This window comes from Sparus aurata, chromosome 23, assembly GCF_900880675.1.
Source record: "Sparus aurata chromosome 23, fSpaAur1.1, whole genome shotgun sequence".
Classification (NCBI taxonomy): Eukaryota; Metazoa; Chordata; class Actinopteri; order Spariformes; family Sparidae; genus Sparus; species Sparus aurata.
Window position 1 is genome coordinate 3,784,457 of NC_044209.1, and position 18,053 is coordinate 3,802,509.

General features: G+C 42.3%; 1 protein-coding gene across 1 annotated transcript; it reads left to right on the forward strand.

Annotated features, from left to right (window-relative positions):
* The first annotated feature begins 15,130 nt into the window (after positions 1-15,130).
* Positions 15,131-17,448, forward strand: LOC115574934 (myosin-9-like). Its single transcript, XM_030406621.1, has one exon. The coding sequence runs from the start codon at positions 15,298-15,300 to the stop codon at positions 16,897-16,899; it is 1,602 nt and encodes a 533-aa protein (XP_030262481.1). The 5' UTR covers positions 15,131-15,297; the 3' UTR covers positions 16,900-17,448.
* The last annotated feature ends 605 nt before the right edge of the window (positions 17,449-18,053 follow it).

Below are 18,053 nucleotides of genomic sequence, written 5' to 3' on the forward strand. Positions count from 1 at the left end.
GCGAGAGCAGGACAGTCAAGACATCCTCCTGCCAGCCCAGGCATGCTGACACCTGGAGTCTGTCCAGTCCCTTTCCACAGGCAGGCTAGGAAATATAGGCCCAATCACATGTCCAACTTTTAGACCTAGTGCCCCCTTCCCCGTCAGAACACAGACACAGGTATTAGTGGTTAAAAATTTCCAGCCGACGATGGTGTTTACTTTGGTGATTTCTCTTGCATTATGGGGTAACCCTTATCACAATGCTATTTACAATTTATCTGATGGAGATTGAAAAACATGGACATTCGCAATTCATTCACAACTTTATGCTATCAATCAAGTAGTCAAACAAAAGGAACACTGCTTCGTTACCTGGTAATTTACAGGCTAACAGTAGCAACCAGTGCTCCAACCCGGTCAGTTTGCACTGATGGTAGAGGAGCAGTACCAAGTGCAGCACCGTCACTGTCATGCACAAATCAGCAAATAAGAATGTAACATTAGCTGGCTACTTAGTTGGATATGACTGATTTATGCTTATTATAAAGAGAAGGACCACAATACATTGAACGTGTAGGTGAGTGGGAGGGGCTAGGGGCATATTGGGAATTGGCCATAGTGTCTCACAGACTGAGGAGAGAAGCTGCTCTATAGTCTGGTGGTATGGCAGCAGACACTTCTGTGTCCTTTGCCAGATGGCAGTGTGCAGACATAGGTACCCAAACCCCCAGGAAGAGTGACAGGCTATAAAAGTCATTGTCATTGACGCATTCTAGCCCAAAAAAACCTTTTGCCCATAAATTTGCAAAAGGTCACGTCATCGTCTGTAACCGCTTTATCCCTTTTTCAAGGGGTCGCGGGGTTTGTTGCTGGAGCCAATCCCAGCTGTCTCCGGGCCAAGGCAGGGTACACCCTGGACAAGTCGCCAGCTCATCGCAGGACCCTCAGGAGCAATTTGGGATTCAGTTAGTTTGCAAAAGGTGACAGAAAAAAGTGAAGGACATTTGTACAACAGTAGATACATTGTTTTGAGAATCACAAAGACAGCAAAATGACTACTGTCCTCCAGAAAGTCTAAAAAAAACTGCATAGTTGAATTAACTAATTGCCATTCTAATTAGCAGAACACTGAACTGGAAGTAGTGGCATGCTCTTTGGGCCACACAACACACCCAGGAAGTTGAGCTTTCTTCTTTTACTTCCAGTTGTGCATGGTTATTCTGCTGGTAGGGCAGTAGCACATTTGTTAATTTTAGTTGCCTTCAATATTTGTCTTTTGATTATTATGATTTTATCCATTTATATGCAAAGCACATGCATATGAAAATAGATTAGAGAGTTACAGTAAGTCAGTGAGCTATAGCTCAAAATGTTCCACACCCTCAGAGCATATTATCAACATGGCACCGACCACAGTATTTGTTTTTAGCAATTGAAAGGACTGCAGAAGTTGCAGGAGTGGATGTGGAATCGTAAATCTGAAAGCACATGTAGCTACTATGTAAATGGTAGAAGTAGTGTAGCAGTAGAAGTACTGTAGGTAAAGCAGTGCAAAACATGTGCCCAGTCACCTGCCCTTGAGTTGTCTCTGACAAGGTTCAAAGCTGGATCGTTTACACATACTGGACACAAAACACACTGCAGTGAATCTGATCCTTTTTAATCAGCTCTCTGACTGAGCTTTTCCCATATCCTGTTTGTGCACTTAGTATGTGTGTGTCATGTCACTTTGTCCATTAGCAAAGTGAGCTTGCATGAGCTTTCTTGTGTGTCCTTAGCAACCCAGCTAGGTGGATGACATGCTAAAAAGGGTTGATGCTGCAGTGATACTATGCGGATGAGTGTGTGCAGGTATGACATGAAGAAAGCAGATATGCATTCATGGCTTTGTTTGGCCGTAGTCCACATTCCCCAGGGAGGTGTGACATCGGTGGCTTTAAGGTGTGTCTCGCTGTCATCAGAGTTTTATTACCTGGAGGAGGTGGGTGCACTACAGGTATGACAAGTATGCAACATGAAGTCTTAGAAACATAGTTGCTGAGGGTGGTGCCATCAGCGGTAGAGTCTTTAAGGTGACAACAATTGTAATATAGTGCCGTGAACCATGACTCTCCAGGAGAGCGACTGCAGTGTGTGTTCTAGTTATACTGCGCTGTCATACTCAACATTTTTTAACGCTGACTTTCCCTTGATCTACCTCCTTGAGTAGCGTTAAAGACAGGGGAAAATATTTGAAACCTACACAGGCAACAAAGTTAGCTTGACATGCTTGGTGTCATTGGAAAAACTTTAGATCTTGACAAATAAAAAAAACCCCTCTGAACCTCGAACACAGCCTGAGCAAAGAAGCTGCTCTGTAGTGTGGTGGTGTGGCAGTAGATACTTCTGTATCTGTTGCCAGAGAGCAGCATATCCTTCTCTGTTTTCACTGGTACGAAGAAAATATTTGATGAACATTTCTGCAGAGCCGCATGTCATGTGTTGGTACTAAATGTAACATTCACAGAAATGTACATCATGCTTCAGTTGCCACAATACCTGTGCAGAAGCCTGACCGAAATTTGTTTTTTTCTTTATGTCCAGGTGAAAAAGAAATCTACTTAAGGTTTTTTTTTCAATGTACCCATCATATTTGAATTGTACTGTACTAAGTGCTAAATAAATGTATTATTTTGGAACAATTTAAAGTTTATTGCTCTTTAAAAACTGTTTAAATTAAAAATTAAGGTAATTGCAGGATGTCTTACTGTACTTAGTTGTGTTTAGAAGGTCCAACTTTAAGAAAATCAAGTGTCATTCAAATGCATTACTTTAAATTACTTTTAAAATAATCTTTCTGTCAAATTTGAGCTCAGTGTAAGTACATTACTAATAATATTATGTATTATGTTTTGGCTACTCAAAGCACATGGTTAAGTTTAGGCAATGGATGTCATCCATGTTAAATACTGATAGTCAACAGTGACAAGACGGGATGTGTACTTCAGTATTTAACCATAACATGTTACACTAATTGAATGTAATTTGTGGCAGACAGAGAAATTACATTTGGAAAAACACTTCACCAAAGAATTGACCAGAAAAATTATCTCAGGTATGACACATGGCTGCCAAGTTGGTTTTGGTTGGTCATGATTTCTAGTTTTTACTACTTTGAGTAACACAAATGAGATGCAGGCAGTGAAATTCAATTATCTGCATTCTTCATAAAAGAAAGGAGACATTGTGATTGAAATTTGGCTGAACTGAGCCTTTAAGGCAGCAGTTTCTCCGAGCTATTTGCAGTAGAATCGTTTCACCACCTTTGAAGCAGGTTCAGGGTGTGTGCAGCTACAGCATCTCAATGACAGGAGTGTCCCACTCTTCAGGTTTAGACAAACACGTTTCTACAAACAACACATTCCACACACAGATGTATGCTGGCGCTCATACAAACAAAAACTCAAACAGACGCGCTCACAAAAATGATGCCAAACCCATTACTGCTTAGCATTACTAGAATAGTCTGTTGGCATCAGGGCAGCACCACCCTGAGGTGATGACACATTTATCAATAAAACAGCTTACAACATCAATAACAATGTGTTCTGCAGACAATGACAAGTATTTGCCACGCTGTTGTGACTGTGTATGGTTCCTCTATATGTTACTGAGGCTCCTGTTTGTTAATTTAATCAATTGTTAAACCGCGGACTGTCTTGTTTCTTCAGACTTAAATCATCCAATCCACCAAACAAGAGTCAATAGCAGAATAAACTGTTGGGCAGAGAAGATTTGGCAAATTTTTCATGGGTGCAACTCACATACTGAGCTCTACTGCTCATCCGACACGTGTATGTTCCTTACAGATGTGGCACCATTTAAAAGGGAAATAAAAAGACTTTCCAACAGTATAAGATGTATTGCCAAGAAGCATTGTTACCACAAATAAATAATCTACCAAATACACATTTCCTTACTTTTTGTGCAGTATTTATTTACATTGTTGGTGTGGAAAAGTTGGTGTACTGATGTCATAAATGAAGCGTCATGTCTCAGTTTCACTCAACCTTCCCATAAGAGTTGAAAACTGCTTTCAGGAGACTAGTATTAAACAAACAAAATATCATATTGACTTTTTAACTACTACTTACCATCTGCTGTGTCCTATTTGTCTACTTGGCTTTAATGGCACCCAGCTGCAGAATTATTACAACCAACTGTCCTTTTCAACATGCTCAACCTATAATATTCACATAGTTGTCATGAATAGACTGCATCTTCCATTTTCTGGGAACTTGGGACACATTTACACTGCATTTGGATGGAAACCTGACGATAGCTTTTATAGCTCATGATAAGCAAAGCTGGTGTGTTTGTGTTTGTGTGTGTGTGTGTGTGTGTGTGTGTGTGTGTGTGTACAGATACACCTTTATATAGTCCAAAGTCCACTTTAAGACACACTATCAGGACATGATTTAAAGTAACCCTTAACTTTTGCGGCCTCTGATGGACTGTATGATATCAGATTTTAATGCAAAATACAATTCTAACAGAAGAAAGATAATCTCTGAAAAATAATCTGTATGAAGAAGCAGGGATGCAGAACAATCTCCGAGGTTACATGGTATGGTTGTGTGTGTGTGTGTGTGTGTGTGTGTGTGTGTGTATGTGTGTGTGTGTGTGTGTGTGTGTGTGGAAGCCCTGTAACCAGCAAAAGCTAAAGCTCCCAAAACCCAAGCAAAGCCCCTCTGAGAGGAAACTGCTGCTCTGTCTGTCCGGACTGTAAGCCATACAGAGCACATCCCTGGTTAGAGTGTGTGGCCAAACCAACACCCTAACACACACACACACACACACACCCACACGCACACACACACACACACGCACACACACACACACACACACACACACACACACGTTGGTATTACCATTCTTGTGAAGACATTGTATTGTCTTCAGCCTTGACCTAGCCATCAGCATAACAAAATCCAACTTGTTACTATTTTTGTGTAAGTGTAAAGATGACAACTTGCTTATCTAGTGGGTTTATGTGCCAGATTATGTCTTACAGCCTTCACCTACATATTTACCAGAATCAAGAGAGATCCTCCTTACTTTCAGCAAGAGACCAGACCAGAAAAAAGAGTATATAGTGCATACATAATATCAAAATGCAATAAGGCCAAGGGGTCATTAATACCAGAAACCAGGTTCATACTATTAGGACTTTGAGGACAGGGACTGTGATCAGCAAACTGCATAACAAACCACCCATAAGATACAGACCTGGTTAAAAGTTTACATCCACTCATAAAGAACATGTATATCATAGCAGTCTTCAGGACCAATGAAACCTGACAGTGACCTAGCTGAAAGAACCACACCTCCAACTGGTATGTCATCTGAGCAGTGTGTGTGTTTGTGTGTGTGTGTGCATGTGAGCGTGCATATGCTTTTGCACACTCACAACTTCTTGTGAACCTGCTTGGCCAGATATACACTTTTGCTGAGTGATAACTGATGGCAGTCACTCAGGGATGAGAGGTCACTGATTTTCTATCAAGTTAACTTAAGTGCAGTTAGTACTTATATACAGTAAGTATAAGTATATTTCTACTTTATGTAGTAAGTACACAAACGTCAGTGTACCCGTAGTATACTTGCCAGTGTACAACTTCAATACTTCTTGGGACTAAATGGGACTAGTTTATGAAAGTATACTTCAAGTGTAAGATAAGTAAACTTTGAATAAACCATTAGTTTACACCTACATTTTATTTGTGCTACAACTATACTGTGAACTATACTATAGGTGAACGTATATATACCTATAGTAACCCTAACACTAGCCCTAACCCTTCTGTGCAGGGGGCACTCCTGACTACTTTCTAAAACTCTGCGGTGGCATCAGCCATTTTCTATGGAGTAGTGTTCTGTAGCAGCAGCATCTCGGCAGCAGACAGGAGGAGACATGACAAACTTATGAAGAAGGCCAGCTCCATCCTGGGATGTCCTCTTGACCCAGTGCAGGTGGTGGGAGAGAGCAGGATGATGGATAAGCTTTCATCACTGCTGGTGAAGGAGTCCCACCTCCTGCAGGTCACTATCTCAGCACTGGGCAACTCCTTCAGGGACAGACTGATTCACCCTAAGTGTTTGAAGGAGAGGTATCACAGGTCCTTCCTTCCTGCTGCTGTCAGACTGTACAATCAGCACTGCTCCCAATAGACCTCACTGGGAATGAGCTGACCTACAGCAAAGGGCCAAAAGCTAGAATCAAACCCAATCCAATACTAAGGGAGCTTTCATACATGGGGCGCATACTCTACCAGCCATCAGGGTGTCCCCCAAATTTAATTTTGTACTGCAATAATACTGTGAATTAATTAGTATACTCCTCATTTAGCAGTTATATACTTCTGGCCCATATTGTTAGTTTATAAAAGTACATTTACAAGGATTCCGACCAAACAAAACACACAGGGAAACATTGGATTTAAGGGACACAGCCGTGGCTGTATCATAATACTTATGACATACAGTAGGACTTTTACACTGCAAGTACACTTTAAGTTTTCTTTAAGTAAAATATACTTTTAGCCAACTATGTTTATATATATTATTCTAGTATTCAAAAGTATACTTCTAGATAACTATTTAGGTATTACTTCATTAAGTGTATCCATTAGGTCGTGGACACACTTTATCTTCTCCCGACGAAAAAGAAATGATCAATAGTCGTGTATGAGGAGATTATGTTAGTCTGCTTTTGATGGAACCTTCAGCACAATATGTTGATGTGACTCAACAGAGAGCTTCTTGCCTGATATAAAAGCAGATGTATTCTAATGTCCTTAATGAATGCACATGTTGAACTGTGTTTAATCAAAGCGTGAGACGGTACATTTCTCAGAAAATAAACTCACACCATACAAGTTGGAAGTTCAAGTACATTTACTCAAGTGCTTTACTTAAGTGCACTTTCGAGGGACTGCAAATATTGCACTTTGTACTAACTTAAATGTATCTGATCACTTTAATTTCCAGTTACTACACAGATTCCATGTTGCATCAGAGCCAGAGCAATGCATTTTTTAATGTATGTCTTTAATCGATTGATTAAAATAATCAGAAAAATGCTCAATAACTGACCTAATAAATAATAATCAGTCAACCCCTAATTCACAGTGTATAATTACTCTTACTTGTAGTTTTGATACTTAAGTAGAGTTAATGTTAGATACATAAAGACTTTTATGCAAGTACTATTCATATGGGTGACTTTAGTCATATTTTAACATGATATTGACTTTCAGGTTTATTATGTTTGAATGGAATCTAAACAGTAATAAACTTCACTCCTGCAGCGATGCTGACACCTACCTGCAGTACCAGTGGGCTGAAGATGACTTCGACGTGCCCCCTGGTGTACGTCGTCTGGGCCTCTCAGCACCAGTAGATGGTAAAAAGTACGTCATGTACCATGGCACCACAAAGAAGAACGCTGAAGCCATCCGTAAATCAGGTTTCCACCTGTCTGAATGTGGGATGCTTGGCCCTGGTGTCTACCTCAGCAGAGACCTGCAGAAAGCGAGCCGCTATCCCATTTACCACCCTGAGTCTGACATTGGGAGAGGGATCGCCATCACATATCAAGGCTACCCTTATCAGAAGACCTGGCATTACCTTGGCTACGACATCACCTGGGTGCCACCCAACTGTGGGATGACGAAAAGAGGTTTAGAGGGGGATTTTGTCAGGAATCCATATCAAATCCAGATCACTAAAATCATCAACCAACTCCCAGTTGAACACCTCCACCCACCCTCTTTTGGATTTGGAGCATATGGCTACAAGCGAGCTCTCCGAACAGCTACCAATTTATTTTTGTATTTTCAAATGTATTTTTGTATATTTGGATAAAAGTAAATGACATTTTATTTAGTAACTGTGTCATTGTCAGAATAAACTGGTCATGTTAAATCTGAGCTCCTGTCAGGTTTAGTTGAAGCAATAAATAGTAACACCAGAGTTTAGAGCAGCACTTGAAGCGGCAGTGATGTAAAGAACAGAGAATCTTCATCACCGACGTGCTCGACCGTGTCTGGTATTCAAGGGTGTCACACACAACGGTCATCTTGTGTTTAAGCCACAGTGGTGAAGCCTTTCCGGATTGGTCTGATCAGACACATTGGTCCCTCAGACGTCTGTGGAGTTGTGTTGTGACCCGTGGGGCATCACTACGAGGCCTTTCGCACACTGAACCGTTGTTCTGATGTCGAGAGACCAGTCTGCCAATGATGCTTACGTCGGTTCACCATGACTATTTTACACTCACTCAACATCCAGTGCCTTTTATAGACCCCAGACAAACATTTTTTACCCGACAACATCTTCCATTTTTTCTATTTATGTGAGTTTTGAGTTCGACTCCTAATCCGAGTTACAGCCCCACAACTGAGCTGGAGCAGATCTACAAACAAACACAATCATATTTCATAACTCAGATACACATGGAGTTAAACCACTGAGGCAACAAATATAACGTCAGGTAAAATACACACACCCATATCCCAATATCCTAAAACAAATTTGAGTTGTGAGCAGTTCAGTTGCACCTTACAGAAGAATCAGACATTTTGACTTGTCATAGCAGGAGAAGTACAGGAACATAAACGATGCTCCTTTGTGTCCCAGCAGGTCATGAATTCATCAAAAGAAGAATAAAAAGTTCAAATTAATATCAGATTTACATCAAGTTCACTACAACAGTCACTTACTGAAAAGATCCGTCAAAACCAAAGTACTTTTTATGCAGAAAAGCTGATTTCAGAACATCATATACTGCATTATTGTGTTGTGAATATGTAAGAATCCCTGGTGTTGCAGCAGGTGAAGGTGAGGCTAATTGTTACCACTTAATGCTCATCTGGGTGTTTTAATCCACAAAATTACATCAATTGGTTATCTGTTTGGTTTTTGACAATGTTTTTTTTTATTGACTTTCATTTAGAGATTATCATGACACAGAGCAGTGCAGTAACCTGTCAGAACTTAATGAATACACACACACACACACACACACACACACACACACACAAATACACATGAAGCGACATGCAACACCTCTTCACACCTGTTCTGTTTTTTCTGAGTGACAAACTGTGTGGCAACAGTGCCCCCATGAGGAGGGATGTGTGTATAACAAAATGAAATATTAATTATTAATGGGATCTTCTCTCAGAGTATTTGCTCCGTTTCAAGGAATATTCTAAAATTAATAATCGTAAAACTGACAATGTGCAATTACAAAATAAATGACTCCCTGACTCTTAAGGTCACAATGACATGTTTCTACACTTGAGATTTTCCAAAAGCTACTAAAAATAGGATATTAAAATAAATATACAGCCCCAGACGCGTTTATGTTGAACTGACACAACTGTAACTCTGTTTTGTTTTGGTTCGATTTTATGGCTAAAATGTTATGTATAAAAACGTTGTTATCTTTGAAATGTCCTCGTGGATCAACAGCGAGTTCACGTTTGGGTCGCATGGAGACAACAGAGGAAGAATGTCGGCTCCATATTGAGAACAGTTATTAATGCTCATAAAAGAGTCGCATCGTTCAGCATCTTCGTTAAACTTGAATTAAATTCAACGATTTAGATAGATTAAAAAAATATAGCGCAACAACGTGGCAGCTAACAATATTGCCAAAGCATTTTGTCCAAACATTTGGACATAAATAATAACTTAAACAATAACACAAACACTAACACAACATCAAGATTGATTTACATTAATTATATACACAGTATATACAGTGTGTGTGTGTGTGTGTGTGTGTGTGTCCCTCAGGTTGTGGCATGCTATATTGGGCAGCAAGATGTGCCCTGTCTGCTTCTCCCAGGAGTATATTTAGTTTTGATTGGTCATTCAGCTCTTTGAAATCGGAGATTAAAGAGCTGCATTTGTTAAAATAAATGTTTCTTGTGTCATTGCATTTTTCACATTTTAGGAGAAAGTGCATCTCTGTCTGGACCTCACCTGTTGAACAGTGACCACATGTTCTGTTTTCTTTTGGTTGCCATGATTTTTTGTGTCTTCCTGTTTGGATTGTCAGTTTGTGGTCACTGGACCTGTACATGGTCAGGGTCTGTCTCTGCGTTCTATCTCTGACAGTAGAGAGATATTCTGCTAGTTCATAATCTCTGTTTAGGTCCAGATAACATAATAATCTACTTTGGCTTTTAGTTACATTGTGTTATAATTTGCTTTCCTCTGATTGGTGTTTGGAGAACAGTGTTGTTGTGAGGCTGGTCAGACTGTGTCTGAGAGGGGGCAGTTAGCCTCAGCAGCAACTGACATAGGGGACTCTTTTCTGGGCTCAGCTCTTGAGTTTGGAGGGCTTTGGAGTGGAGGGTGTCTCGGGGGCTGGATTTCAGGTGGTTAAAAAAGTTGAGCGTTCTCTTGTGAATGTTGATTATTAGTGGGTATCTGCCTAATTCTGCTCTATATGCATTTGTTGGTGTGTTTCTGTGTACGTGTCAAACATATCTGCAGAATTCTGCATGTAAGGATTCTGTTGGATGTTTGTCCCAGCGGGTATAGCTCTGATGACTGGGTGGACCTCATACTTCACTACCGTACAGCGCAATGGGCTGGATGACACTATCAAATATTTTAAGCCAGATTTTGACTGGAATTTGGAAATTATGAAATTTTCTCTTAATTGCATGTAAGGCTCTTCGAGCTTTGTCTTTTAATGCATTCACTGTCATGTTGAAACTCGCTGATGCTGTAATGGTTATACCAAGGTAGGTATAACTCATGCTATGTTCAATGATATGGTTATTTATGGTAAATCAAATCAAATCAAATCAATTTTATTTATATATCCCAAAATCACAATCACATTGCCTCAGTGGGCTTTACAATCTGTACAGTGAACAACATCATCTGTCCTTAGACCCTCGATTCGAGTGAGGAAAAACTTCACATGTTGATGGAAAAAAAACCTTTTAACAGGGTAAAAAAAACAATGGAAGAAACCTCAGGAAGAGCCACAGAGGAGGGATCCCTCTTCCAGGACGGACAGACATGCAATAGATGTTTCGTATAAGCTGGTGTTTGTCTCCTGACATCTGGGGCGTTTTTGAAAGATCATGATATTAGCTTTCTTCATATTTACTGCCAGGGCCCAGTTCTGACAGTACTTTTCTACTATGTCCAGCTGTTGCTGTAGTCCTTGTTCAGTAGGAGACAGTAAAACAAGGTCATCAGCATAAAACAGAAACTTCACCTCTCTATCTAGGAGGGTGAGGCCAGGAGCAGCACACTGATCCAACTCAACAGCAAGTTCATTGATATACACGTTAAATAGAGTCGGACTTAAATTGCAGCCCTGGCGTACACCTCTTCTCTGGGTGAAGAAGTCAGTTTGTTTGTGTCCAATTTTAACAGCACACATATTTTCTGAATACATTGATTTGACCAGATCATACATTTTGCCCCCTATGCCACAGTGGAGGAGCCTGTAATAGAGCCCTTCATGCCAAATAGAGTCAAAAGCTTTCTTGAAATCAATGAAACAAGTGAATATTTTACCATTTTTTGTTTGGTTTACATGTTTGTTAATTAAGGTGTGAAGGGTATATACATGGTCGGTGGTGCAGTGTTTTGGGAGGAAGCCAATTTGGCAATTGCTCAAGATGGAGTGTTCCTCAAGGAAATCTAGTATTCAGTGATTGCATAGTCTACTACACTAGACCCAAGAGCTGAGGAGTATGTGAATCTCCCTAAAGAGTCCCCTCTGAACCTACCATTAACTATGTACAGGCCTAAGGCCCGACAGAGATGCACTGTCTCCCTGCCACTTTGACTTATTTCAGAGTCAAGGTTGTTCCGACGGGTGATGGTTGGTGTGGTTAACATGGGGGCCTGACCAAATACATGGTTGTTGCCCTGTGGGTCCATGACATCAGGTTCAATTCCTGTTCATCCATTCAGATCTCCAGTTAGAAGCACGTTTCCCTGGGCCTGGAAGTAGGCAATTTCTGAATGGAGAGTGTCAAAGATGTCTTCTTCAAAATAAGGAGAATCTACTCGGAGTATATAAATCGCACAGAGATATAGATCCCTATCAGTTATGCCTAGGGTTTGATCTAATCTCAACCAAATGTGTGATTTACCCTGTTTTACTGGTGAGATCTGATGGCAAAGATCTCCTTTATACCACACCAAGATTCCCCACCCCCCGATGTTCTGCCCTTGCGTATGTTCTTTAATTCTACAGAGGGCACCATGACTTTATTATATCCTGGAGGACAGTGAGTGAGCAAATCATTTTGACACCATGTTTCTGTCAATACAATTATATCAACGTCTTTGATAGATTTCATGAATTCAGGGTTTCCGCTCTTCAGCTCAAAGGTTGAGGAGTGGAGACCCTGAATATTCCAACAGCTTATATGAAATGAACGCATAAGAAAACAAACAAAATGAACCTTATAGTGAGACAAATATTAAAATACCTACAACTATCTATACATTTATAATACTAAATAGTGATTTCATATATAGTCCATGAATGTATGTACTATTTTTACTAATATTATCATTGTACTGAATATTACTATTGCTATTATTACTTTTAGTAACTAATAATATATTTCCATATTACTGATATGGGAAAGTGCTCTGAATATGTATATCTTAGCTGGACAGAAGCCGGGTGCACAGGGTGTGCAGCATCTTCCTGATGTATCCCAGCTCAGAGGTAGCAGGGGAAGAGACTGTGGCAGTAGGCTGGGCTACAACTGCAGCATAGTTCTGCCACTGTGGGTGGAGAGGTGGACAAGGGGCGGGTGCTGCTGCATAGCTCCGTTGCTTTAGATGGGATGGTGGACCAGGGGCAGGTGCTGCTGCATAGCTCCGTTGCTTTAGATGGGATGGTGGACCAGGGGCAGGTGCTGCTGCATAGTTCTGCTGCTGTGGATGGGGAGGTGGACCAGGGGCAGGTGCCACTGCATAGTTCTGCTGCCGATGCTGTAAAAGGGGATGGTTGGCAGGGACTGAGGAGGGGGAAAGTAGCCTCCTTTGGTTGTGTTTCACTGTGGTGAGGTGGTGGGCATGTGGGGAGTGGGAGTTCCAGGCTGAGCTGTTGTGTCTCCTCACAGCAGGGGGGATGATCCTGGGGTGGTGATGGAGAAGAGGAGGTCTTGGATGGTCTCTGAAGCTTTTTGTAGAGGTGGGAAGGACTGAGTCCTAGGGCCGTTTCGTTGAGGGTCTTTGCAAAGATCTTCACCTTCTCTTTGTGAAGATGGAGTCCATCATATAGGTCCCAGGTGCCAATGGTTGGTTGGAGGGCCAGGTGGGTGTTGGGTAAGGTGGCACATCCTCTTCTGATCTCCATATTGATGTCATGGATGACATGAGGAGGGGTGTCTGTCCTAGGTAGCAGGGTGGAGGTCACAATGCAGGTGTCAGAGAATTCCTTAGTGGCCTGCTCTGCCATCTTCCTCACTGCCTCAGCAGTGTCCTTTCGGAGGCTGTGCAGGTCATTTGTTCCTGTGTGGATCACCAGATATTGAGGGCTCCTGAGGGTCTCCTTTATTAACAGCTGCCTGGCCTGTGGTGCTGCAGCGTTTCAACAGCCCTTTTTTTTTTTTTTACCAGGAAAAAGCCAGCTGAGTCAGCCAGCAGGACCACTTGTGAAGTTTGTTCTTCTGGCTGAGTGGAGGGCAGCTGGGATGGGCAGAGCTGGCTGTTGGCGGCTGGCTGTGTGGGTGTATCAGGAGTTGCCAGGGTGTTGTTGGGCTGGGTGCAGAGCAGAGACAGTGGGCCAGAGACAAGGCAGTGGTTTGGGACACTTGCAGGGAGAGTCTGTGTCTCTGTGGTTGTTACTGTGGGGACTGCTGAGAGTTGGTCTGTCAGGTGTTGGACTTTCCTGGAGAAGCTCCTTTCTCTATTCTCAGCATCCTCCTTCACTTTGGCCAACTGAGCACGGAGCACACTGTTCTCCTGTTTAAGTGCCTCTATACTTCCTCTGAGGTCAGATGCCAAGACTTGGTTGTCTTTCTTGAGCTGCTGGAGTTCCTCATGAAGCTGCTGCACAGTGGTGTATTGGCGGTCAGACAGCCTGGCCTGGGTCAGCTCTTTGAATTCAGTAAAGTCCAGTTCCAGCAGGGCCATACTCTCCTTTAACTGGTTGGTGGAGCTGGCAGGTGTGGGAGGGGCAGAGATGGATAAGGTGGTGGGGTTCTCTGTTGGGCTCCCATCATCTTCACTGTCCGAGGGGACGTTGATCCTCTTGGTGTTCGCCTCAGCTTTTAACAAGGAGAATGCCTCTTCAAAGGTCTCCAGGTTGGTTTCATTCCCCTGGACCATGATCTTTCCTTTATTGTAGTAAGTGATGGTGAGCAGGGGGTCATCCTTGTCAAGGTGTTTATCTTTACAGATCTTTAATCTGCCTCCGGAGCCGATGCCCTCACTTGATACATATGCATAATTGTTGCACAGAGTATCTTTCAGATGTAGATGGAGTCAGTGAAGAATACGAGGTTGTTCTTCTTCCTTTCTTCTTTGTGTTGGGTGTAGTCAGTGAGGAGGAGCTCTGGATTTTCCCGTAGTGTCTTCTGCTTGTGTTTCTCCCTAGCTGCTGCACTCTTACATTTAGCAGGGTATCCAACCTCCCTGCTCTCTGTCCTGTTAGCTGCCTTCTGACCGGTTTCCATGGCGATCACTTGTTGACTCCACAGGAGACTAGGCTAACTGTTTACTTTCTTTGCTTTTTTAGCCTACAGTTTGTTTGTTCTTCTTCTTTTCTTCATAGGATACCTCTTCTGTTATCGTCTTTAGTGCAGTTTCTCCTTGTAAATGTTGGTAACAGTGGCAGGTAGTATCCGAGTTAGCAGTTGATATCAGGTTACACAGTTGACAGCTAGCTATTTGAAGGTTAGCTAGTTGTTTTGATTTAAAATATATACCCAAAGATTATATTTTTTTCTTCTGTTTTGATAATTAATTTTGTTACCTCTTCTTTAGAAGAATATTCTGAAGAATATTTGAAGGTTCTTTTGTAGAAAGTCCCACTTTTTAGGTCAAAGTTTGAGAAATATTCAGGAGCTCAGTTTTGATGCAACATTTATTATTATTATCAGGCATTCTTTAATAGAATGTTCTATAGAATTTTCCTTTGATTGTGATGATGTCACCAGACATCAGAGGCATTGGATGACGTCACTCTTCTGGAACCTTACATAAGACTGAGACATTCAACATTTATTTGATCTGGTCAACTTTGTTAAGCAGCCATCTGAAGGATCTTGTATGTTTAAAAACACATCTTCTGGTCGGTGCCATTCAGCGTTTTCAATGGAATGGAGGTGTAAAGGTGGACCTGAATCACAGGAGACTCAGAGACTTCATACATCTGAGATGCCCTACAGAACTTTTGGTGATCTGAGCGAGGTTAGCGATCACATGCAGGAGTTATTCAGATCAAAAGTTAGGCTGTTTGAGTTGTTGTCACAAGGTACAGCGCCTGCGAACGCCAAGCTCAAATCTGATGTCAGCGTGCGTCAGGAGGAGGAAGTCTCGGCTGATGTTGAGAATTTCAGACAGCTATGTTCACTTTTGGCTGAAAAGTGTGACAACCTCACCCCTGAAAGGAACCAACTTAAATCTCTCGGGGAGGAACACCGCACAGAGGTTGAACAGCTGAGAGAGGCATTGCTTAGTCTGCAGAACAAAGAGCAGATTCTGAATGAGGACGTCAACAATCTTACTACTGAGGGGGTCCGATATGAGAGTCGGATTCAGACAAACCAAGAGGAGATTGAACAGCTAAAAAGGACGGCCCGGACTGAGACCGACAATCATTCGGCAGCAGTGCAGGAACTTGAATCTCTGATGGACAAAAAGCAAAGAGAGATTGAAAGACTGAGAGCGGCGTTGCAGAGTCTTCAGAACAAGGAGAAGTTTCTTAATGAGGACATCCACAATCTCACTGCTGAGGGAGTCCAACTTAAACATCTGAATGAGACAAACCAGACAGAGATTAAACAGCTGAAGGCCACAGTGCGTGCTCTTAAGGAAAGTCAAGACTCTCTTAAGCAGCAGCATGTCAGCATTGCCAACGAGCTGTCTCAATGCGTGCATCTGACAGAGAGACAAAACCAACAAAACAAAAACTTGAAAATGGCTGTGCAAGACCTTCAGAGCCGACTGGATGAGGCTGAGCAACAAATCTTTGAGAAAGATGAGCTCATGAAAAAGCAAGACCGTGAAATCGAGTTCAGTCAGCAACTGGTAGAGGAGCTCAACACTGAAAGAACTGATATGAAGCAATCCATCTGTGATCTTAAAAACCAGCTAGAGACGAATCAGGAGGAGGAGGTCTTGGCTGGCGTTGAGAATTTCAGTAAGCATTGTACACTTTGGGCTGAAAAGTGTGACAACCTCGCCGCTGAACGGGACCAACTTCTATCTCTCAGGGAGGAACACCACACAGAGGTGGAACAGCTGAGAGTGCTCATAGAAACGCGAGACCGTGAAATTGAGAACAATCAGCAACTGGCAGAGGAGCTTTACACCGAAAGAACTGAGTTGAAGCAATCCATCTGTGATCTTAAATACCAGCTAGAGGCGAGGCAGGAGGAGGAGGTAGTGGCTGGTGTTGAGAATTTCAGTCAGCAAAGTAGGCTTTTGGCTGAAAATACAGAAAAACCAGACTCACCTGAGAAGCTGAGAGATGACGACCTCCCTGAGACACCAGCTGCAGAACCCCAAGCTGCTGAGGTTCAGACCAAGAGTTTCTGGCGCTGCTGTGCTGAACGTCTACTGAAAATATGTGTGGGTGTTGGCCTCACTGCTGCAAGTGTACTTGTTTCTGTGAGTGCCCGGGCCTACAACAGTTTCATGGGCCGTTAGTACACCTACTGCAACCTAGAGCCTGGAGTACCTTGTCCCATTTAGACTGGACTAACTGACTCTGTCAGGACAGTTTTCAACTGAACTGGAAGGAGCAGGCCAGATGTAGGTCTGACAGGGTCTCCTGGGTGGAGTGACCATATTCTCTAGGTTTTCATACGGGTTTTCTCCGGGTGCTCCGGTTCCCCCACTAGCATACGCTTTTAAAAAAAAATACACAAAGAACAATGTGTAGAATTGAACAGTTGGACAGCTTGACCCCCCAGCTGTCCGTGGAGCGGTATCTTTGAGTGACATCGTTCCCTGGGTTTTCATACGGGTTTTCTCCGGGTGCTCCGGTTCCCCCACTAGCATACGCTTTTAAAAAAAAATACACAAAGAACAATGTGTAGAATTGAACAGTTGGACAGCTTGACCCCCCAGCTGTCCGTGGAGCGGTATCTTTGAGTGACATCGTTCCCTGGGTTTTCATACGGGTTTTCTCCGGGTGCTCCGGTTCGCCCACTAGCATTCGCTTGTAAAAAAATAAATGATAATGATAATCTGGAATACTTGCCATTAAACTGGTGAGGGAAAAACAACAAACACAAGTTCATGGTTGTGGTGGTGAATGCCTTTCATAATCCTAGTCGCACTGGACCTGCACCGCCGCCTGGTCTAAATGTCCTGAAGGCAGGGCGATGCAGTTCTTGTGATGCGCTCAGCACATTGAATCACTCTATTGAGAGATTTCCGGTCCTGGGCACTGCAGTTGCAATACCAGGCAGTGATGCTTCCAGAGATGACAGACTGGATAGTGGCAGAGAAGAAGGTTTTCTGCAGCCCTGAGGAGATCTTAAAGTGAAACTCTTGCCAAAACGCAACCAAGGCTTTATTTGTGATTGAATATGAGTCAAACCTTCGTGTAAATGCATAATTACGATGGAAGAGGCACTTTAAAGATTTACCGTAGTTTTGTCTTCGGGCTAGCTAATTTTCAATGGGGTGCAGGGGCACTTTTACGCTAGCATCAAAATTGCTATTTTTAAAACACTAAGGAGGCTCGACACAACATGAAAATTGCTCGTAGTATCACCAGGGTCTCTACACATGAACACGAGCATTGAAAACATTGTTTGTGTACACAGAGTTTACTAAAAAGAAGGTTTTTGGAC

Excerpts from the sequence above, each read along its gene's own strand:
- LOC115574934 (XM_030406621.1), top strand. The coding sequence starts at position 15,298 with ATGTTTAAAAACACATCTTCTGGTCGGTGCCATTCAGCGTTTTCAATG.